This window comes from Thunnus maccoyii, chromosome 1 (genome assembly GCF_910596095.1).
Source record: "Thunnus maccoyii chromosome 1, fThuMac1.1, whole genome shotgun sequence".
In the NCBI taxonomy this organism is placed as follows: Eukaryota; Metazoa; Chordata; class Actinopteri; order Scombriformes; family Scombridae; genus Thunnus; species Thunnus maccoyii.
The window spans coordinates 37,649,009-37,674,389 of NC_056533.1; the positions used below are offsets into that span (position 1 = coordinate 37,649,009).

At 39.1% G+C, this 25,381-nt stretch overlaps 1 protein-coding gene across 1 annotated transcript in view; it reads right to left on the minus strand.

The window, feature by feature from the left end:
* The window catches only part of LOC121894790 (SH3 and multiple ankyrin repeat domains protein 2-like), a 253,666-nt gene extending 229,283 nt beyond the window's left edge, over nucleotides 1-24,383 (minus strand). Inside the window, exons 1-2 of the mRNA XM_042407673.1 lie at nucleotides 24,007-24,383; nucleotides 3,440-3,510 (exon numbers count right to left, since the gene is read on the minus strand). Of these exons, the coding sequence (XP_042263607.1) occupies nucleotides 3,440-3,451 (12 nt within the window). The 5' untranslated portion in view covers nucleotides 3,452-3,510; nucleotides 24,007-24,383. The remainder of the gene's footprint in view (nucleotides 1-3,439; nucleotides 3,511-24,006) is intronic.
* Between the last annotated feature and the right edge of the window lie 998 nt (nucleotides 24,384-25,381).

Here is a 25,381-nt window from a genome sequence, read left to right on the forward strand (position 1 = left end):
TATCACCCACTACCTGCTGGTTCAATCTCTAAATTGCAGTATATTGAATATCTTTTCAATTATTTGGAGTGTCTCAGACTTCAAGTCAAGTCCTCAGCTTTATCTATGCATACTGAGAAGCTACACTCTGCACTCATGTGGCTACATAGCAGGCATCAGAGTTGTCACTGAGAGGGTGAACAGCTATTATCTCTTCTGGAAGATCGATGTAACTGTCTTTCATATATATGAATAACCTGGTCAAACTCTAGAAGAAGACAATGCAGCCATAAAGTGTTACTACGATGACATGGTTTCATTGTTCTGGCTCTACTCCAGCACGTTAGACATGAAATGAAACGATGACTTTCAGCTTTAGGATTATTTGGGGATGTTTAGCCTATATCTATATTGGATGAACAGTGCATGACTGTCAATTTGAGGGTCAATACAGCAGGACAACATGTCATGCTAGCAGCGTGGCTCCAGCTGTTGCAATATCAGAAATATCTCAAAAACAAAAAAGATGGATTGTCATGAAATTCTGTACAGACATTCATGGTCCCCAGAGGGTGGCTCATACCAATTTGTGTAATCCTATGACTTTTTATTTAGCATCAACATGACACACTTGGTGCCATGAAATTTGGTACAAATATTCATGGTTCCCGCAGGAAGAACCGTAGTAACTTTTTTCCAATGAATTTTCATTTTGTTCCATCAGCAGATCAAACATTTCACTTATCCAGTGAAATATCTCAACATCTGAATGACTTAACCTTCACTTAGTTGCCTTTAATTGATAATGTGATGACCTTAAACTGTACGGAGGTTCGTTCTCAGTCTCAATGAATTCATGAAGCTCTACTAATTTAAAACCTTGTCTGTCCTGCTGCTGCTTATCGATTACTGCAACTGTTCTGATAACTATTGCATCTCTCTACCGTGTTTGTTTGTTGTCCACAAGCACATGAGCATCTCTCTCTTCTCTCTTTTCTCTCTCCCTATTTTCTCCTCCTTGTTCTCTTTTCTCTCAGGCATCTCTTTTTGCTGGACCGTCGCCCATCCTGGGAACGCTGTGCTTCCCTGACTATCAGTGTCATTTCCAGAGGTTTTGGATCTGGTTTCTTATCCTGCAGGAGATTCAGCCTCACGTCATGTCTCTCTCTCTCTCTCTCCTGTGTGAATGATGTCCTCATCTTTCTCTCTCTCTCCTGTGTGTGTGTGGTTTCTTGTCTCCTCTTCCTCTGTGTATGTGAGTAGTGTGATGTGAGTCGTCTCCCCTGTGTAGTCTGTCCTCTTCTCAGGTCTCCATGGTGATGATGGAGGTCGAATGACTCAGGTCCTATTCTGTTTTGGCGGCACCTGGAAGCTGCTCGGCGTCCTCTTGATCACATTATTCATATATATTATAAGTCCATTATCATTTTGTCATCTTGTTCCATGCTGTATTTCCGTAATTTGTCTTTCTTTGTCTATTCGAAACACACAACATCTATTTCCTGTCTGTCCATCCTGGGGGAGGGATCCCTCCTCTGTCGCCCTTCCTGAGGTTTCTTCCATTTTTTCTGCTTTAAAGATTTGTTTTTTTTGGCACAAGCTACAGAACCAGTGCAGTAATTTACCACCTATTGACACAGAACAAGATTCTGTGCCAATAGTCCACAGGCTGTTGGTCTGGACTGGTTTTACAGAATGGGTTTTCAGAGTTTATTGCCGGACATCTTGTAGACCACTAACCGGACATTTTTAACCATCACGTTGGGCATTTTAGTGCCATTAAACAGAACATTGTTGCCACATTTTACTTTTTTAACCCAAACCATGATTTTTCCTGAACCCTAACCAAGTGTTTTTTGTGTCTAAACCTAATCATTGAGCAGGATTTGTGTCTCACCTGCAAGCAACAACGTTCCTCCACTTTGAAACAATTTGAATTTGATCACGTAATCTTCTGAAATTAATACCAACGCGCATGCATAATAATTCCATACTAAAACTAAATGCACTATTGGCACAGGGAATCCATACCAATAGAGTTTTTCCTTAATTGGATCGAGGGTCTAATGACAGAGGATGTTGTATTGCTGTACAGATTATAAACCCCTCTGAGACCAATTTGTGATTGTTATATTGGGCTCTATAAATAAAATTGACTTGACTTGACTCAAACCAAAGCCATTGACACAACAATGGAAATACACTATAGTCTTAAAAATGATTGTATGTTGTAGCATGAAGACTTTATTCACTGGACTTGTGGCGAGTACTCCAAACCACAGGTCACAGAGAAATGTCTATATAGTGTCTGCTGCTGTCTTTGCTTATTAGACATCAGCCATTCAGACATTAACTCCAGAAGATTTGACAACAAATATCAAAGAATGATTAAATATAAGTTTGTTACCTTGTACAATAACTTAATCTCTTAAAATTGTGGTTGTTTGCACAGAAAATGCTGCAATTTCTACACTGTTGATTTGATGTGGATGTAAAAACCCTTAAATTAGAGTTGAGAGTAGTCAGTACTCTAACCACATCATTTCATTTAAATCCAGTGTGCTGCAATACAGAGCAAAAACAAAAAAAAGGGGGTGGGAATCTGAAATCTAGTTCACCTGGATAAAACTGTGACCTAAAGCTTAACAGAGTTAAAGTTGGGGAATACAAATGATATAAGTATAGACCTTCAGATTTTGCTTTACTATCTGAGGCAGCTTTCCCTTTATTCTAAATCTGGTTGTCTAATATTTTTTATATTTAACCTTTTATTCACAGATATTTGCATCTTGACTCAGTGTCACACAACTGATGTTTTTTGATGTCAGTTTATGTTAACTTTTATCTTGAATATTTCCTAAAAACATGTAACCAATTGTTTGTTTTTAAGGTTCAATTATCTACATTTAGTGCTCTTTTTTTTTTTTAACGTTTATTCATGTGAGACATTGGACGCCTGTCTCTGTCTTGTCAGATGGTTGATGGACTGTGAAAACATCTGGGACAACTAAAGAAACAAGTCCAGGACTTTATTGTTCTATTCTTGACAATAACGTTAAGTACAGAACTTAAACCTAAAAGGGGATTTTTACCTCTATGTGATGAAGAACATTTATTTGTCATGTATTCAATTCACAATATTCAGAAATTTCTCAGTTGAATTTCCAGAAAATATACCAGAATATAAGATTTTATTTTTAAAGTTATCCCTGACCATCACTAGGTCACAGTAAATCCATCACAGGTGAGATTTCTTTCCACCTTCACAAAAACACAGTCCTCTTTCCATCTCTGTGAATTCTGTCCTCTAATCTTAAACCAGCATGAGGTGATACATGAAAAAAAGGAGGCATGCACGCTCAGGCACTCATCCCTCTTCCCAACTGCTATTCACCCCCCTCTCCCACCTCTCCCCCCTTAATTTCAGCTACATTTTTAGCCTTTGACTGATCCTACGTACCATTTCAGCCATAACATCCACAGGAGAAAAGCTCTCTCAAGGAGGAGGTTCCACTGTTGCACCCAGGCTCCCTGAGTGGGGAGGAGAGAAGAGAGGGGAGGGAGGAAACAGAGATGTCTACAGTAAATTAAATCACTGGAGCCTTCTACATACTTCTATGTTGAAATATGAACCAGCTCTAATATTTCATATTGTTGCCATACAGTATATATTTAAAGTGCAGCCTACATGTGTTGTTACATGTCAAAATATGGACATATACATGGAATATGTTACATACAAATCCCATTTATGATTATGCAACATGCTAAACACAAAGCATCAACATTAATCACATCAACCCTTCCACCTACAACAGCTCTCCTCCCCACTTCTCTCCCTGCAGAGAGAAGAGTAGGTGGGGGTTATCTTTTTTAAATTTACGCCGATTATTATTATTTTTTTAATGCATTGTGAGAGGAAATTCCCACTATCATACAATTTTACTAATTCTAGGTCTTCCAACTGTGTTTCCCTGGGTTGCCGCCTCTCCAAATGACAAATAAATAGATTTATTTAATCAGATGCGATAAAATGTGCTGTCAAGGTTGTAAAAATCACACTTTTAAGACACAATAACCTGAAGCGCAATCACTTGCACCATATGTCAAGAAACACAAGGAGGTTTTGACCTAGAATTAGAGCCGATGTATAATATATGAGCTTCCTCTACAATAACAGCATTCAAGATTTATGTTCAATAGAACCTGATTACACAGTAATCTTGCTGTAGATGCAACTGCCTGCGCGCACAGTCAAATCTCCGAGGATGGGAGGGAAGAAGGAGGAGGAGGAGGAGGGGGTAAAACAAACAAGTACACAGCTGAAGATCAAAGATGGAATAAAAATCAGCAGTTCTGTTCTTTCCACTGTCGACTATCATTCGAAGCAGGACCAGTAATGGTTGAGGACCCATCGTTTGATCCCAGTGTGTACGGGTTTAAAAGGTGAACCACGAAGCAGAAAATGGGCTGAATGATGTTCACACAGAAGGTTTGTAAAATTAACCATGCAGCAAACATACAGTGGGTTCACATACGGGTCAGCGGCATTTCGATTGTAGATACATGAATAAACACAAAGTGTAAAGACAGTGACACATTCTTGTAGTGCTGGTTTTGCTGTCTTTGTGCTCAAATATTGGATTTGAAATGAATCGATGACTGTGACGGGGCGACAGAGCCGCCTCCGCCCTCTGGGACTCTCTCACCATGGACATTAAACGCCCTAGTTTTAAAAAAGCTCTAAAACTCATCTCTCTAAAACCACTTCTAACTAATACTCAGCTCTTAGCCTGATACTTTAAATGAGATTATGTCTTTTTTTGTATTTAAATCTCTTTTATTGCATTTGTTTTCTACTTTTAACATTGTCTTTCCTGCTGCTCTGTTGCTGTTGTGTGCAACTTATTTTTTGCCAATTTGTCAATCTATATAAAGTGTCTTTGAGTGCCTTTTAAAAGCACTGTATAAATAAACTGTATTTCTATTATTATTACAAGTTAAAATCCTGACTGTCAGCTTTCATTTGAGGTCATTTACATCTAAATTGGATCAAAAGTTTAGAAATTATAACTCTTTTTATACACAGATACTAATTTTGCAGGAGTCTAGAAGGAAATTTTAGGGTAATTTCACCAAAATTACAATAAAAAACATACCAGAGTTCAACCCTGTCTCCCAGATATTGCATTTATATACTACTAAATTGTTTCACCAATTGAGTTTGAGTTGGCAAAAGTAAAAAGTGTGTATATATGCTGAAGTCATAAGGAGATGGTAGATATTAATAAACATGTCTTGTGCTTCATGAGCTGCAGACATTTTCTGTTTTACAGTAAACAAAGACCATAATATTTCTATAACCTTAACCAAGTGTCTCATAAAAACACTACCAGCAGATATTTGTACTGCAGGATTGGATACTATATGAGGAAAAAATGAAATTTGTTGTCACTGAACATTTTCTTCATACATTCAGTATCAACATTTGTCAGAGAGGCATATTGATATATCAATACTGTGACATAAGCTGAGTCTGTCTGTCTAAAGTTTGTTGTATAAGAACATAATTTAAAGAGAATTTACCACATATGATGTTTAGAATTTCAGTCCACAGACTTGCAATAAACAACATGTAAACAGCACTTTATTGAGAGGGTTTTTCAAGAGGCCAGTAAAGCAGCACTGCGGCCAAACAAGCCACAATCAAACAACATTATTCACTAATTAGTGTAAAAAAGATCTCTTGAAGTCCTTTTAAATTATGCAGATGTGACAGAGTGGCCCGGTTATTAGAGAGCCCATCAGCTGGTGTTTCTGATGAGCAGAGACACATTTAAAGATGCATTTAAAGAAACCGTCTGAATGCTGTCAGTGGAAACCCAGCGAGGAGCAACATACAGCATGAAAGGCCTTTCTCTTTAGGGAAATATATAAATATAAATACGAGCACAGAAAACCTCCTTTACATTTAAATTAGATTTTCAGAAACATCTCTACACTCTCAGAGAAATTTACGCTCCAGATGTGTTTTAAGACATATAATTATTTGTAATTGTATTTGTTTGCCCTCATTGCCTTCACTGTAAAGTCCATTCTCAGTGTTTGTACATCACATGATTATCATTTGTGATGTCACAAAATCCTGCTTGTACGTTCTGCATTCACCATATAAAGAAATGTTTATTTTGTTAGTTATTTGTTTTTTAATCAGTGATCATTTAACCTGTAGCCAAAAGAAGTATAAGATCTTTACCTGAAATCAAGCACAAAATTATCTTTGCTCGAGCGAGAGAGGTCGTTGAAATATTTTCTCTTTCTGATTTGAATCTTGGTGTTGCCAAGGACAACTTTGTACAGTGACTTGAGGAATTTTGTTTGAAAAGTTCCAGTAGAATAATCCTGATTTGTTTTTGTTGTCTGAAGCTGATATGTTGACTTTTTAATGTTTATATTTTTGTTTTGGCAGAATTTATAGAAAATGTGCAGCAGCTAAGACAGAGAACACTGCATCCGTCATAACAGGACATTTCTATCATTAACTGAATGTTTTTAAAAATCTGCTCCTCCTTGAGTTTGTGGCCATCCTGGTTGTTGTCTAGTGTTCCTCATGATGAGTAAAAAGATCCTCATGGGTAATAATCAGAATAGCTCTTCACCGGCAACGACACCCACTATGTCTGAGCAACGAAAAGAGCGCCGCCTACTTGAAAATCTCTGCTCTGTTTCTTATTCCTACAACAACACGACTGAAAAAAAACATCACATACTGCTTGATTGACAGGTGATCCGTCAATCTGTGCAGAAACACAGATATCTAACACTAAAGATGAAAGCAAAACAAAAGCAGCATCTTGAAGCCGTCCAGTCTAATATTGAATCACCAGCTTCTCAGGAGGGCACCAAATGGGCTTCCCAGTAATGGAGCTCATCATATAGCAGGTATCCATGGCGACTGCATACTCATTTGACTGCTTCTGAGCATTTTGTGTGGAGACAAACTAGGATTTCATGGTTTTGTGACCTTGGTGTCCTGTGTGGCAGCTTAAAGCTTTGTAATTGGTGAATCTGGAAGAAAAAATAGAGCATCCAGGGAAATGCATCTAGAGGCAGGACCTTTCTAGCGAGGCTAGAACTAGCAGAAACACACACACACAAAGAAGATGATGTGACCCCAAAACCCAGCTGGCAGTAAATGCTGACTGTAACAGGAACCCGTGAGCCCTCAGTGACACAAGGAACCAAAGCAAAATGCACTGTTCTACATCAAGTTAAGCTTGTTGTGTCACATTGACACACAAAATTGGATATTTGTACAGAAACAGAGCTAATTTTCCTATGCTCAGTAGGAAGCGGATAAATGAGGCCGTCTTCTTGTCTGTTTTGGATTATGGTGATGTTATCTATAGACACGCCTCTGCCTCCACTCTTAAACCTCTAGATTCAGTTTATCACTCCGCCCTAAGATTTATTAGTGGTGACAGTTATTCTACTCATCATTGCATCTTGTATGAAAAGGTTTGGTGGGCATCTAACAGTAAGATGTGACAGGCATTGGTTTCTATTTATTTATAAAGCCCTTAATGGCAACTTGTCATCATATATCCCTTATTAAATTGGTCCTATAGTCATTATTTGACTCATTCAAGTGATCAGCTAATGCTCGAAATCCCACGTGCAATCACTAAATTTGGAAAAACTGCTTTTAGTTTTTGTGCTGCACACACTCGAGCACATTGAACATTTTACAACACACATTAAAACTTCATACAGTTGTTCCTGTAGGTCAATTTAAAACCATGATTACAAACTGCTCCGCTCTTGAGTGTAATTGTTTTTAACTGTGTTCTGTTGTTGTTTCTTTGTTTGTTTTTCTCGTTAATTATTTTTTTGTGCGTATCTATTCTGTTTTAATTGTACTCTTGACATCATTGAAAATGAGGGCATGCCCTCAGTGATTCCTGGAGATTTAAATAAAGGTTGGATGAATTAATCGGTAATTAAGCAGTTATATTTGCAGCAGAAAGAAAAGGTTAATAAAGCACTGCTGGCCGAACGCACTACACTTAACAGCTCTGCATATCTCACTCGTTGCATAACTCCACTCAAAAGTGAAAAGGGTATATTAATATTGATGGTGTACATGTGGAAGAGTAAAAAACTGCAGTTATGCATCAGATTAGGCTGTAGTCATTCAACCCCTTACTTGAGAAATGTAATAATTTAAATATTACATATTACTCCTTTAAATGTAATCCCTAATTACTCAAAAGCAAAATAGTTACTAACAATACTTGCTCCTTTGCTTTTGTTACTCAGCTGTCAGCTCCACGGATGTATAAAGAGAACTGGATACAGCGTCGGAGGCGGGGCTCTGTTCCTTTCTATTAAAGTTGCTCAGCAGTGCATGAGGCAAAAAAAAGTTCCGACTTCCGGGTATAAAATTGCCCGTATCTTTCTGGGATCGTGTGGTCCATAGAGCAGGCACATCAGCCGGCTAACTTCTGGTTTAGCCCTCTGCTAACTTGAATTGGGTAAAAATAATTCAAGCATGCAGCTCTTTTGGACTTTCCAAATGTTATCAAACCGAATGGATCAAATTCTGATAGTGAAACGAGTCATTTTGCAGAGGTTGTGATGCTCAAAAAAATGTTTCCGCAGATTTACAGATGTCTCGTTCACAGCTTAAGTCCACAGGAAAAAGTGTTTTTGGGTCAGTTGTAATTACACAGTTTGGCCACTATGTCAAATTGGCTTCAAAGCCCGGCGCTGTTACTGGTTACTGGTGTCAATGGTTCCTTTAAAATACTTGAAAGCCTCCACAGCCACATATTCCATCTTCTGTGTTTAACACATGTAGAAGAAGAAAAGGAGACGTTGTGGTTTAACAAACAGCCAGTCAACAGTTTTGAGGTATTTACTGACCATCAACAGCTAGTTTAGCATTAGCTGCAGTGACTGCATGAAATCCCGTCCTCCCAAAATTTCCAATCCACCTTTACCAGTCACTTGTAAAGCACCTTGAATTGCATTCTACTTGTATGAAACGTACTATATAAATGAAGTTTGATTGATTGATTGATTGAAGCTAGCACATACCAGACCAGTCTGTCCACACTGAACACACAGAGACCAAACTGATATCAACCCTTCATCAAATTTCCAGTAAGACAACAGACAAGTTGACCCTCAAATTATCAAAGTAATGGAGCGTTATTGGGAGAAATTCAAACTGTGATCCCTTACACTACTCGTTACTGAAAAAGTAATCACATTACTGTAAGACAATGCTGCACAACACTGCTCACATACCACATATATATAAAAGATTGGGGTTCAGCTGAAGGTAATATGAGGCTTCAGCTGTCTAGACAAATCAGCTGGCTGTTCCTGCCACTATCATATCACAATCAGTTTCGATTTTCCTAAAAGAAGATAACGCCATGTGCTTTTTGGAGTAAAGGCCAAGATAATGAGCTCAATCCTAAAAGCCAGTATCCATCCTCGGCTGCACAGCACTACATAACAAATCCCAGTCAGAGAAGGCGGTGGGCATGCTGGGGATTCCCTGCCAAGACTAAAGATCACCTTTTTTTGCCAGCAGACGCGAGTCACAGCAGGAGAAGGCCACAGACGGGCAGGGTGGGAGCAGATGAGGGGTAAAATAAAAGAGCCAAGAGAAGTGGGAGAGGAAGGGAGTGGGAGAGAAATAAGAAAGTTTGGAAGCACAACAGATTGTCATCCACTTTTTCCCTCCCGTCATCTGTTTGTCTAAGTATTCTGTCTCTCTCTGATAGCTTTCCACCATCTTTTTTTCCTCCTTTGGTTTCCCTCTATCTCTCTGGATAAGCCCTTCGGGGCTGATAGAGTGACCGGACCAACACATCCTCATAATTAAACGACCACATAGGTTTTCTAATATGCCGCCTCTATCGGTGCTTTCCAAAACATTTGCAAATCACTGTTGAAAAATAATTTTTATGATGTGTCAACGCTGTGGTTAAGGTCTGGTTAGGTTTGGGCACAGAAACCACTTGGTTAGGATTAGAGAAAGATCATGATTTGGGGGTTTGGGTTACAATGAAACTTTAAACGTGGTGTGGGTCAAAGTTACTACTTCCTTAAACTCATGCAACCTTTGTCATCATGGCAACAGTATACACTAGGGGTGTGCCCGAATACAAATATGTTATTCGGCAAAGCACAAATAGTGGGTTTTTAATGAATATTTGTTTCATACAAATATTTTAAAAATTATTTGCTTTCGGGGAGGAAAAAAAAAGGGGCAAATACGAGCGCACAGGTCAGTTACATCGCTGTCTCAGTCTCTCTTCTCTTCTCTGTTGTTATGTCTATCAGCAGGTCTCGTTGAGGGAGTCACATCCACCTGCTACATGATGCACATTTCTTATTTGGACATTACTCTTGGAGTTGGGGGTGTTCCCCCGAGCTACCAACACATGAAAAGTGCTCTCAAGGGACTCTCAATAACCTGTTGTTCCCACACTTCTCCTGGTGTATAAATAGGTAGAGGTCTGTCTACAGTGAGACAATGAGTAAAGTTTTAGCTCAGTAGTCAGCACAGTCATCTATGATCTGGGAGACTCCAGTTTGAGACCTGGTGTGGGGACCTCCTTCGTAAGACAGTTTATTCATGAACACTTATTGTAACACTTTAATTTTCTAAAATTAAAAGTGTAATAAAAACAAGAACAGAATTATAAAAGCCTCTTTCCTCTTAATTCGAATACAAATACAAATAATTTTGCTGTCTTAACAAATACAGATATAAATACAAATACTGGACCCTCTGCATATCCCTAGTAAATACAACAACAATCGTCGTTACGGTATTTAAAAAACTGATCCAACTCGCAGTCAGAAACTTGACACTTGCAGTTGGGTCTCCTGCTGCTAAGTCCACTTTTTGTCATTTATCTAACCATCTACTCAACCCGCCTCCTCCCAATATGGAAACTTGTCACCTTATATAGACGTCATCATAATGACTACAGCCGCTAGATGGCGTCTGTCACTCAAACGTAACTATAGGTGGTTTTTGCCGACTGAATTTACAACCTGTACTGTCGTTTTTCTTGTAAGGACGGGATCTATTAGACTCAGATGTCCCCGAGTTTGACTTTGATCATTGCTGATACGAAATCAAAAGCTCTCTCTCCTCTCTCTCTCTCATACACATACACACACTTCCTGTGGCCCCCTCCCCAGGTCCTGTGTCAGAGCAGAGATAAATGAGTAGCAGGAAAAGGGCTGTGCTCTCCAGAGATTTGAGGGTGAATTCGTACCAGCCAAGGCGCCGGCAGAACTCAGGTTTTCCATTTTTTTCCTTTCTGTCTGATACATTTATGTTTATTATGATAAGGTGCTTGTGGACTTTTCTTAGGCACTTTCTACATTTCCCAGAATGAATTTCAACAACCCACAGACACATTATTTTATATGCTTTCATTTCAATCAAGGATGGACATACAGGTGTGTAATCGGTGCAAAATAGCAAACTTCATGGATCTGGCCTGTGTCCTTCAATCAGAATAATAATGTGGCTTTATGGCTACTGTCAGGGGAGAGTGTGACTCCTCTTCTACAAAAGATTTTTTCCATGCAAGGCTGAAGAATAGTGGTGCAAAACCCTGCGTCCTACAAAACACATTTACTACTAATGTTTGTTTGTTTCGGAGGAAACATAATAACTGCCTGAATTATGTTCACTGGCAATGTTTTTCTCCAAACCCCTGTGTCAAACATGTTGTTAGGTTTAGACTACTGAAACATTGAAGAGTCAATGCTGCAGCTTTGGATTTTATATTATTTAACCAAGACATTGACCTTCGCCTAAATTGCAACCTCAAACCCTGAAGAAACCTTTAACTAATCACCAAAAAAAAGCATTTGAATTTGCTGATTTTCTAAATCAAATTATTACCAAATTTTTCTTCATTCATTTACTGTAAATTATATATTTTTGTTAGGGGCAAAATGCTGAATCCTTTTATCATATTTTAATGTATGTTAATATTTTTTTAACCTAAAAACACAGTAATTTAAATAAAAAATATCAGAACCAGCCTTCAACACCCACAATGTGAAATTTGCATGTAATTACATAAATAAGGTTGATAAAAATTGCAAAACTCCCCGAAATACTGATGTCAATGTCCTCAGTGGCAGCTGAGGAGCAGATATTGTAATACAACAAAGGTAATGTTAACAGAAAGCATTGCTGCTACTTTAAGGATGAACATTATACTGATTAAACAATGTCAACTATGTCAAAACCTAGTAGGTTACACGTCTGGACCAGTCACGGCTGGTGACTCAAAAAATTGGGGAGGACAGGAAGAAAACCAACATGGAATCTTACAACAAACTACATCAACATTATCTTTGTCCCCCACCCGATAAGATCGGAGGGGTGTATAGTACACGGAAATATATAAAGTACCACAAAGCTTACAATGTGATACAGGAACAGATAAGTGCTGAATACTAGAAAGACTGAACACTAAAAACATTCACAGATCTAAAAGTGTAGGTTCTCATCTGAAAGTATTAATACATGTATCAAATACATGACTTACACACTCTTATCTATGTGCACGACATACAAAATATAGTCTACAAAGCTGACATGTTAACACTTGTTATTCTAGTTACTTTAAGCTTATTACTCAATATACAGCTAAACTTAAAAACCAACTGAAGAAAATGTCACAACAAGCAGCCAGACCTCCTGCACACTCATTCACTAATCACACAATATCAACAGGTGACTGAACAACCACTCAATTGAAAACTGGATCAAATTCAAATGAATGAGTGAGTCCAGACAGCTCACTGTAACTTTAACAAGCAAACTACCCACAACACATTATATATACATCTCTGCTACATTCTTGTTAAGGAGATAAATTCACACAACAGCCACACAGAGAGACATTTAACCATCAGAGATGAAATTAGTGACCAAAGAGACAGAGAGAGAGAGAAGCTGTATCTGACTCACGTTATCTGATGTCTTTTTTCTATCATGGAGATGAAGTATTCATGTCATAACGTCTATATGTGGCTGTTGGTCATCTTGTTTGTTAGTTAACAGAACTTTATGGCTGCTGCTCAACCAGTCTGATATCATTAGCAACAATGACAAACAAGCTAACTCTCCTGGTTGTTTGTCTGGTTGCCTCTCTCTCCAGCCTCCCCAGCAGTGTCCTGCTGCTGCTGCACTGCACAGTCCAGATCCATTCTCCTGTTAGCTTAACAACAGTCCTTAACAGTCCTTCCATGGATGTATAAAGAGTCCTTCAGGGCTGCTACAACAAGCTAACTGTTGGCTAATGCAAGGAGCTATCTACTGCTCGTTATCTACCGCTGCTACTCTGCCTTACAGTGGAGAGAATTAAAGATGAAATCTGGAAACTATCATTGGACCAACTCAATGTCAATATTACATTCTGGTTGTTGATTGGTTAGGGAGACCGTCCTCCCTTGGAGCATCATTTTACGTGTCTTGGCCAATCATAGATTAGCATGAAAAAAATGAAGCACATTAAATTGATGTAAGAGATCCCACCCCGAGGAGGACAGCAGGAGGCCGTCCTTCTCTGTCCCCCACTCCCCCTCACTCTCCTCCACTGTCCCCCACCACCACTTCACATACGCTGCCCTTTCTCTTTCTGCCCTGCAGGTGTTGCTGTTGAAGCATTTTAACCAGAATTTCTATTTTGTATTTTTCCAAAGAAGAGAGAAAAAATATGTTGTAAATAATACTGAGATTTGGTAATGGTTTATTTCAACCAAATATTCTTTTTTATATTTTGATCTCCCTCATGCGTCTCAAAAAATAGAGGAGGATCAACCTCCTCTGCCTCTATGGACCAGCCTCCACTGGTCTGGACTGTTTCTGGTCAATGTGTGAAACTTTGGCCAATATGTTACAGTGATAGTCAGCGGTAGTGTCTATAATGTGAATTCCTGAATATTAAATGTTCATCTGCAGTTTTCTATAGTGGTCCCTGTAATATTTTCTGGTAAAGTGTACTGAAGTAGCATCACATGACATAGATAAGTTTAAGTTGAAAAAAGTTATAAATGGAGTTGCAAGAACAATACTTTCCACTCATATCTTGGGATGTTTGATTTGAAAGAGAACTCATTTTAATTCTAATTATAACTATTCTAATTATCTGTTAACTCCTCTTGCTCTTTCATCTGTTTCACTCTGTGGATGTCTCTGGTTTTTCACTCTGTATTGAGTGTTTTGACAGAGTGATGGTTATTTGGGTGCTTTAACTGTGCTTTAAGTCCCTCATGCCTCTATGTGCCTTTTTTCTGCTTCTTTCCTGGTCATGGAGGCTGCGGTGGAAACTGTAAATGAAAGTTTTGACAGCATTTTGGGTGCAAATTCTGGAGGCTTATCTCCACCTGGTTACCGCAGTTACAGTCAAATCAAGTGCACCTGCAGAGCAGCCGCCCCACACTAATCTGACATAACAGCTACATGAGTCTCATGTTATGAAATATAAAAAAGCTTGCGTCCTGGTATTAGTTCAGTTATAAAAATCCAAACACACTGTGGAGCATCTCTCCTGCCAACTGCTGCCAGCGCTGTCAGCCGGAGAGTCAATTACACTGGACAGTAGACGAGGAGACGCAGAGACGCTGCTACGCGTCTGTTTAAACAGGAGTTTAATCAACTTCACTGCATTTAACACCGGAGCTGAGAGCGTCAGAGCTTGGAGCAGAAACACAGTCACTCTGCGTCGCTGCTGTCCTCCGCTTCCATCATCTTGCGCCAATTCATTTTGAAAGAGCAACGACCAATGAGGAAACTCCAACATGGCTGTCTGACCAATGGTGTAACTTCATCACTCACCCAGTCACTCACAGACAACCATGGTTATAGGGCTGGTCTGTGGCCAGTCCAACCAAAAATACTGATAGCAGGTGTCATTAGATCTATAAAACATATCTACAAATGCAAAATAGTTGTATGTGCAGATAATTTTCTGAAGACAGGATTGTAGTGTAAAATGAAGACTGTTTGCACTCCATGGTAGATGATTGGTCCCCTCTCCTCTTAAGTAATTTCATTTACAGACAACCATACCCTTTTTGATGTAGAGCAACAATGGTAATGTGTCTAGCCAACTACTGAAAACAAAACTACCAATCTGCAATTATAATAACTACAGTAATCTTATTCTTCCATTCATTCTGAATATAAGAAACTTGTTGGAGAAAAAACAAGCAACCCAGGCTGACCACTGTTGTAATTATTTATACAGCCCGATATTACAAATCACAAATTTGCCTAAAAGGGCTTTACAATCTGTACAGCAATACAACATCATCTATCGTTAGACAGAAGCCAACCCTCCAAATGCAAACATACCCATAACTGCAAATCTAGTTTGAGATATAAATGTTGAGAGCAGAATTAGGTATACAACCTCTATGTGAAATATCTATCATCATCTGTATGGCCAATGCGAGGAAGAAGCATCACCAGGTGTTCAGAAAAACAAAGCAAGGGGCTTAATTGTTTGTAGCATGTTGCTTCAGAGACAATGCCATAGAATTAAGGAGGCTGGTTTTAATAAAACATTCATGAGTTTGTAGCCCTACAAGCCAAATCACTGCAGCGGTTTATAGTACTATGAGACAGGATTTTACAACTCCGGAAGGATATCACAATCATTGTATCTTCTGTCTCACTGATCATGCAGTAAACAGTGGAATTATGCCATCCATGTTTCAAAGTAATCTGCGTGGAATGTGCACTTGCACGTTTGATTGGTCAACACTGAACTGATCAATTTCAGATGCAGAAAGGAAGGAAAGAGTTTGCATCACTGGCAGCACTTCCTGATCACCACAGTGATGAGAGGGAAACATTAAGCAGTGCTCTAAGAGCCAGTAAAACATATGTCATGGGGTTAACATTTTTAAATACATTCATACTGTATCAGTGTCCAGGTCATTGCCTTCCTGAAATACATGCTCATTCAGAAGAGTAACAAATTGGAAGTGAAGAACAGAAAACAGCTGAGGAATGAATCCCCTGACCCCTGATCCCATTCAGATTACCATCAGTACTTCCACATCAGTGAGCTGAGCAGTTCAACTGAGCATGAATCAGCTTCTGCAGAGTCCAGTAAACAAGAGGAGGCTGAATGGGGGAGAAAATGGATGACTATCTACATTAACATTCCTGAAGAATGGCATGCTGCAAGACACACATACTGTAACACTGACAGGAGGCAGCAGATGCAGGCTGTAAAACCGTCAAGCATTAATTAGACATCTCTGGGTAAATGAGATGGTCCACCCACCTATATGCTTACACCTGACATTTAGGTAAATTGGCCAACGATAAATGCCATTCCTCTGTTTCTCAGATTGGATGTCACAGATGAGAGAGGCAGTGACTGAAATTATACGGTTTCATGAAATCTCTGCAGGTCTCAAATCAAACTGAACAGTTATTTCTGAGAAGAACACCTATCTGCCTGAGACACAAGGCTTTTTCTGACATCCTCAGCATCACACAGCCCCATTTTTACTGGAAAAATTGCATTGTGTCTTTTTTTTATTCAAGTTATAAATGTGTGAAATAATTGAATAAGAGTTGATTAGCTCACAGTAATCCAGAATAGGACATTTTGAGCAGTTATCAATTCCGTCTTTCTATTTCCTTAAAAAGAAATAATCAGAAGCTTTTTTGACATACAAGACTTTCCTCCCACTGACTCTACTGACCACTGAAGGAGTTCAACTGCTGAAACAAGTAGGTGATGTAGGGTAAAGTCCCTGCATGTACCGAAAGCAAACAGCACAAGCCTCAATCAACAGACCGGCTCTTTCCTCAACACCCCATGAATGCTGGCCAATAATATAAGAGTGAGTCCCAAACTCCTCACTGACCAGACCATCTAAACAACCACCTGCAAACAGAAAGGATCAGATAAGGAACCCCTCGTCTCCTGCATGGTCACCAAACCAGATCACTGACCCAAACCACCTTTGATCCTTCAAGCTACAAGAGTCGGCAAGATGAGAAGACCAATTCACACCCCAGTGTGAAATGATCCAAATGTACCATTTGGATAAACGACCCCCACCATCAGTTATCATAACTCACCTCTAAGAGCCAGTCTCACACAGAGACAAGCTGGCACCAACTTTAATCCCACTGTGGATTTTGACTTTCAGGACTTGAGTGACCAACCCAAGAACTGATCACTGGACAAACCAGCATAAGGCAAGACATGCTGCACAATATGCCATGCTCATAGACATTTACCAGAACACACACCTTCAAATGGCATGGACCCCTGCCGTTTGCAGTCAGATCAAGGAGAACAGAGGACTGTAAAACCCATGGATTTACAAATGTAGTTTTAGATTTTGTCTATGAACAATTAATATTGTATGTTAGTATGTGTGTGTATATCACAATATGTGTTAAATACTCTAGTTAGACTTTCATTCCACTGCCTTTAAGCCAAGAAATGTACCACTAACATAATCCCATCATCCATGATAACACTATCATGTTTCATACCATTCTGCTTGTTTCACTTTCAGAACACTAAAGCTACTATCAAAAATGCGCAGGAATCATTCAGGTGTTAAATTGTAAATACTTAGATTAATGGAGTAACTGTATTCAGGAATTGAACCTGCCTGTCCGTGAACAGGAGGGGACTGACTCTGCTCCCCCAGAACTCTGCAACCCCTGGGATTGGCTAGGATACACCTTCTGGGTGGGCAGACCGAAACTTTAAAACAGTGTCTTATCTGAGACTCTAAGCTGTTGTCTATGCTCTGTTTAGGCTGCTTTATAGGGCTGCTGCTTGTTTTTGACTTTTTTTCTTGCTTTCTGCCATGTCAGTAGAAAGCTTGCATTTGGCTAGTCTGAAGATGTGACTTAGAACAACAGGAGGTGATACCTAAAAAGTCTAGAGTCATGAGTTGAGGATCAAGCCTAGGAGAGCATGAACCAGGAGCTCTCTTCCAATGGGAACTTTTCAACTCCAGACTGGCCGACTTCCTCATCATTACAAGATCCAGACTCCAGCTTCTCACCCCAGCACATCGGACTCCATTCTCTATGAGAAGCCACCCCAGGGAGCAAGCAAGTATTTGTACAAAACCTTCATCAGCTTGCTTAAACCCTAGTGCTTTCATGATTTGTAATTTCAACTGGCAATTCAGAACTAAGCTGTTGTACCATTGATTTGACTCACTGCTTCTCAGGTAACAGTCATCTCATCTGTTTATCAGGTCTCTCATACCAACAACACAATAGATAACTCTGCATCATGCATTCAAATCATTCACTAGCCATAGCCTTGTGTACCAGTTTCCCTTCCCCTCTTGTGTCTTGTTTGTAAAATGTTGTAGTGTTTAGCACTTGTAGCTGTAGTATTAGTAATAAATATGTATGTAACTAAAGTGGACTTGTTTGTGTTTTCTTGTGCTTGCATCTCAGTCACTTAACCTTAAAAGACCTATACGCTTGCAAAATCATAATTAAGATTAATAACAATCATATTTCTAATTGACCTCTCTTGTGTGGCCAACAAGGAGGACTATTTCCCTATTATTATACCTACTCTAGTATGAGTTATGTCGCTGGACAAATAATTTCAAGTTGGAGTTGTGCACAATAATGATAATTCCCCCATAAAATCATGAAGCTATTTGAGTGCACAATTTCCTACAGTGACTAATCAATTAGTTGATCAACAGAAAATGAAGCAACAACAATTTTGATGATTGATTAAACATTTAAGTCATTTATCAAGCAGCATTCACTGAATCCAGACCCTAAAATGTGAGCATATACTGACCTTTCTCTTTTATATCATTGTGAACTTGTAATGGGCATTTATTTCATTATTTTCTTTTTTTTTTGAAAAATTAATCAGTATATTAATTGCTAAAACAATCATTAAGGTTGCATTAAAATTGCATTCACAATATCTTAGAGCTCACTGTGATGCCTTCAATCTGCTTGTTTTGTCAGACTAACAGTCTAAAACCTTAAGATATTCAATATGCTGTCATATATTACAAAGAAAAACAGCAAACTGTTTCTTTGGGGAGCTGAAATCAGATCATGGTTGGCATTTATGCTTGAAAAATGACTGAAATGATTACTTGATTGTCAAAATAGTTGCTGAGTAATTATTTCAATCCACTAATTGTTGCAGCTCTAATGAACATTAGTTGCAACCGTAGGGAGTTAAGACTCTGGAGTCTGTCTATTTGTCGGTGAACACAATGAGCATTTTATTTCTATTGTAACATAAATTCATTTATATATCCTGTAGGGAAGCTGAGAAAACCAGTTGAAAGTGCTGATGTTGGGCGTTACAGCATCTCAATCATGTCTGTAGACAAGAAGATTTTTTAAAGAAATTTTTATAATTGCACGTAACTTAGTAACTTAATAATTATTCATATATTTTGCTATATACAGTCATACACATGTACTTACAATGAAAAAGGCACAAAATAAGTTGGGATAAAATCACATTAGATGTAAATACAGTGTTTTGTAGTTTTATTTCTTCCATTTTTCTGCTGTATTTGTGTACCTGAATAGTGAAAAAATATTTTTTACAACCTTAAACCATTTTACATAATATTTTGAGTGATTATCAGTAAAGATTTGTACATTTTAATAGGTGCTTGTTTCATTTTTCTTGTAATTTGGGTTCCTGGGGACTTTATACTTTTTTAAATAGTCAAAATGATAAGTTAGACTTATAGCTGAGTTTGTGCTGAAAAAAAGGATACCATGCATGAGGGGTGAGGACAGTTTAAAAGGTGGGAAAAAAGACAAAATTGAAAGCATAGAAAGTCGACAACAATTAACGAAGATGAACCTGGACTCCAGAGGGCTAATCACAGTCGTCATTAACATTGCAAATAATCAAAAGTAAAATAAAAGTCAGCCTGGAAACTCAAGACAACATAACACAAATCTGATGAAAAAGGGCCCTTTGAAATACAGCCACCAAAGAGAGATTTCATTTATTTTTTGATACAACAAGTTTCATGCTCGCTTGCTCCAGAAAATAAGCGATTGTTTAAACCAGACTGATCACAACCTCCATGTAAATATAGTTTTTCAATGACCCGCAGCACCAAATGATGTTCACAGTCTGACACAAAACAAAGTGACTCAACAAGTCGAGACCTATAATGAAACAGGTGCTGAGCTCTTACTGTGGCTGAAATTAATTTATGTTACCAGCACAGACTCTCTAAACTAAGGATGAGTCATTTTAAAAACACGCCTGTGCAGTAGAAGGCTTATTTTCGGACATGGTGAGTTGTGATGTTATGCAAAATACCGTATGTTAATAATAAAACACAGTTTAAGATGACAACAGTCACACAAAACATTGTTATGAATGAGTGGAGAGACATAAGCAACATCATGGTGGAAGTGAGAGACAGAAGGGAAGGAAAGGAGAGTTTTGAAAGCTGTGAAAAAAGTTATGAAATAATGACGTGAGCAAAAACAGAAGAATATACATTTTTGGTGTATGTGGAGGCGTTCACATGCCCGCTCACACCAGCATTTAAAAGCATTTTCAAACCTATAGTTTGTTTGCTCTGGTCTGAACCAGTGGACGGGTTAGTAAACTTGTATTTTTCCCTTTGTTTGATATCTTTTCGCGCAGAAAAAAAAGTTAAGTGAACCAAAATGCCTCACTAAAAGCCAAGTGAACGTAAACTCAGGAAGAAGGTCTTGAAGGTCATCTGGCCAAATAGCAATAATTCAACATACTTAGTTGTTAGTCCAGGTCAGACCTTGATTTATTCTCTGGCTAGCTGCTAGCTGCTAGCAACTGTTGAAGGGTCTATCTGTAATCTTGCAGACCTACACAACACACCCCCCTGACCCCAAACCCTAACCACCCCCCCCATCATGCCTAAACCTAACCAAGTGGGCGTGTCATGTAGTAAAGTGGGTGTGTTGTGTAGATAGTGCGAGTCCGCAGATAGACCTACTTGGTTGATTTCATTCATCAACATCCCAGCATGCAAAGCACTCCTTGTAGTTAGTCAGATTGAGGTCGGATCAGGTTTCCACCACAAATGTATCGTTCCAGAATTAGTTTGTGACTGGACTGAGACCACGTCCTCTAAAGGGGTTTTTGGTCCACACCTGAGTTTGATTTCTGTGTTCAGATCTGCCCAAATAAATTCTACCAAGGTGGAAAACCAACCAGAGTCCCATTCAACCAGATTAAACAAAGCAGGTTTGAAAACGCCCTAAAACAGCAAAATTTCACTGCTAAATCAGTTCATTACAATGGAATTGCAGCCATCTGTTGGTTTGATCGCAGGAAGTAAAACAGTGTCTCGTTTTTAGCATGAAGTTGAACTTTGGTGGACCCAAATGTGCACCGATGACCAAAACCAAGCTGTCTTGACAGTGCCAAAAAACAATGACAAAAAAAATCTAACTTCAATATTCAAGTTGAATCATTTAGAATAAAATAAAAGAACGAAACAATGGGGATCAGTGATTGGTTGTTAGGTGGGCTCATTCACAGCTCATTCATGTTTCTGTCTGGTTGATGATTGGTCGAAAGAGGAGTCCAAAATGGAGAAAGCTATCATAGCATGTTAGCTGTGTGTCACCATCCAATTACTCTCCTGTTGGGAGTATTTATAAACTGCTCACCTAAAGAGGAATGATTGCAGACAATTACGAGACAAGAGTTGATGGTATAAGCTGTGTGAACTTATAAACTCATGAATAAGATAAGAAGCTTTCTACCTGACCATTAGCAAGCATGTGGGCTTGGAGAGCTTCCTTTCCGTCCTCTATAACTCTTTACTGATTGAAATGATGTACAGGGGTGTGAATGGCCCATTAAAAGAAAATAGAAGCTTGGATAGCTATTGTGACTGACTAGCACTAGCTAGTTACCTCAGTAGCTACAGAGGTTCACCAACTAGCCCTGCGAGTAGTCACTACATCACCAAGCCTTTTATCACACAAGCAGAAAGGAGCTTAAAGCAAAACAAAATGTAAACCTGCACATCAAACTGCACCAAAGTGCTTGCTCTCATTTATTTGGAATGTCAGAATCACTTTATAATAAGGCACCCTTTATACAGTAAGAGCTTCAACAAATGGCTTTCTTAATGGTAAACCAGTATAAAAGAACACACACACACATCTATCCAGAAACCTGTCATTTCTGTCTCCTAAAGGACACACCACAACACTGTCCTTTTAAAAGGTCTTCTTTATAACATGAAGGAAAGTAAAATGTGTTTAAGCCCAAATTGGCTCTCCATTAGGTACAGAGAAATTAATCAGAGCCAGGACTGTGTCACCGAAGAAACTGTCTCACGCTATAAAGAAGACAGTTTAAAGGGAGCGGAAATGATGTTGTGAGTCCTTTGGGAGAAAGAAATATATAAATGGTTAATAAATCATTTACTAGTGCTTTACAGATCAGTTATAAGCCATCAATTTGAACGACTTTCAGGTTGCCAAGTTGGGAAAAATCCCCTTGGCTGGTATTTATCCTCCTCCAGCAGGACATTTACTGTGTCACCAGCTCGCTTGTTTATCAGGAAGATCACTCCAATGGACCGATTGACCCCTTACCTTCAGGAAAAATGCTGCAGAGCAGGGCTGCAGCTGAATGACTTTAAATATCGATTCATCTGCAGGTCATTTTCTTGATTAATCAACTAATCGTTTGGTCTATAAAATGTCAGAAAATAAAGAAAAATGCTGATCACCAGAACAAGGTGATGTTTTCAAATGTCTTGTTTTGTACAACCAACAGTACAAACCAAAAGATATTCAGTTTAGTATCATTGAAGACAAAGACAAACCAGAAAAAATCACATTTGGGAAGTGGGAACCAGGGAATTTTTGGATTTCTTTCTTAAAAAAATGACAAATAATTAATGGATTATCAAAACCGTTGCAGATTAATGGTCCATCCATTGAGTAATTGGTTAATCAACTAATCATTTCATCTGTACTGCAGCATCTGGACCAAAATTCATTTATGATTACAGATGACACCATTAAGTTAAGATGTTTGCTTATCAGATAGTGAGAAACCTGAGATCCTTATTAATGACTTTATTGACATTTGTAAGTGTAGAATTTATGGTTTATTAAAATTGTTCCTTAACTTTTCCTGCTGTGCCTCCATAAAAATTCACACATCCCCCAACACCTGAAATTAAGTTTTATCAATCAGCAACAATAATATGGCTCCAGCAATTATTGCAAGTCAATGCAGTAATTGATAATGTTATTAGTTACATGTTTCCTGTGCTCTCACAGTTTGGACACCACTGGTTTATCACAGTGAGGCTCACAACCCTTTTTTTTAGATTTTTATTTATTTATTTTTTCATAGCATTTTGGCCTTTTTTGGATAGTGGGCAGTGACGAGGCAGACAGGAAGCAACGGGAGAGAGAGATGGGTATGACATGCAGCAAAGGTCAGTGGCTGGAATGGAACCATAGACGTTGCGGTTATGGGGCATGCGCAGTAACCATTCAGCTGCCTGGTCCCATTCGTTAATCACTCCTATAATCACTCGACCATTGGTGACTTTTCACAACCTGGCAACCCAAAAGCTCCTCATGAATGGCGTAGGCTTTATTAAAATATAGCTATACAATAAATGGTTTATTAACCATCAATTAAGTCACGTGTTACATTTCATAAAGGCTGCTTTATTAGAAAGTGTTACCAGGATTTAAAGGAAATAGACTCGATTACCCAAATATGATGTAGTGCTAAATGCAGGGAGAAACTACAAGTTCACAGATATAACAGTGATCCATGTCTGGAAGGCTAAAACATGTAAAAGTACGACTAGGTGTCCTATAAACTCACTTTCAAGCCCCACAAAGAAGTCCATGTAGTATTACTGTGAGGTACTACAATATTATGTGTATAAGGGTGGTGTAAAAAGTAACAAGAGGTTAACCCTTACCTTGGACGTCGTCCTCGGATCCTGTGCAGTCAGACTGTTTTATTCCCTTCACCTTGCTGTCCTCTTTCTCTCTTTTTTTTTCCTGGTTTATTTGTTCCTAATGTCGCTTCATGCCTCCGACTCTCCAGGCGCACCGCGGGCGGTGGAGCAGCGCTGCCGGGGGAAAAACTTCCTCTCAAAGTGCGGATGTGTAGACGGAGGGAAGCGGGCAGTGATGGGCAGGAGGAACAGAGCGGCGAGGGAGGGAGAGGAGGAGAGGCGGCGTTTTAAACCTGATCTCCCGGAGAGAAACCCGACTGCTGCCGCGCTGAAATTCAATATGAGGCGACAGACACTCAGCGCGGCTCCAAGCAGCGCACCTCCTCTGCCTGGAACAGAGGAGCGGGTTGGGGGGTGGCGGGGAGGGAGGAAGGGAGGGAGGGAGGGGGCGTTTATTATAAGGATACCAAGCAAGCGCCCTCCGACAAGACAGGTGGATGTGTGCCTGTGGATATCTTTGTCATTTTTGTCACTTCAGGCCAGAAATCTCCCTGAAAGTGAACATGTAGATTTTTTAAAAAGGAATCTGAATTTCCAGCTCAGTGTCGACACACACCTCATTCATTTATCAGTAGAGCTGGTTATAAATAGCAAGAATACAGTGAAGTCTGCTGCAATTTAATAAAATATCTTCACTTCCATCTGTAGCCTGGTGAAAGGTGGATTTATGACAAGGTGTAAAATCAAAGTCAACAGCAGGGAATTAATTACCAGCATCATTAAACTCAGCATACAATAAAATATCCAATGAAGCTACTCAGGCTGGACAAAATACCTAAAATCAGTAATAACAGTATTAAAGGGGCACTGCAGCAATTTTATATTGCACCCCCATTAGGTTGGGGGACAAAATAATGATTCAAATCAAAGCAACAGAGGTTGAGATATCTTGACTTTAAACCTGAATTATCACATGAGGACAATGGAAACAAGTAGTGAACACAACACTGACATATAAGCTTTTAAGTTGATGTTGAACTTGTTAGCAAACAGTTGCTTATTTCCACATCCAGCAGTTACGGAGCAACATTATCATTCATGTGGAGTCGTGTTTCTGTCCACCTGGTGAATGTAAGTCCAATATTCACTCTCTTTTAGCTCTGTCTTTGTTCTCTACCAACTCCTGAGGGAAATATCTGGCTCTTTAGCTGCTAAATGCTCCACTATGTTCACCAGCTAGTCTACAGCTAACTGTGTCTGTTTGCCGTTTGGTGCTGAGCAGGTAGTGTACAGTGGCTTTTTACAGCTTTTTCTCTGAAAACAGCTGCCTGCTGCGGCTGAAAACGACGCTATGAGAGTGCTGAGAGTGGACCAAATGGTAAAGTTGCAGCTGGAC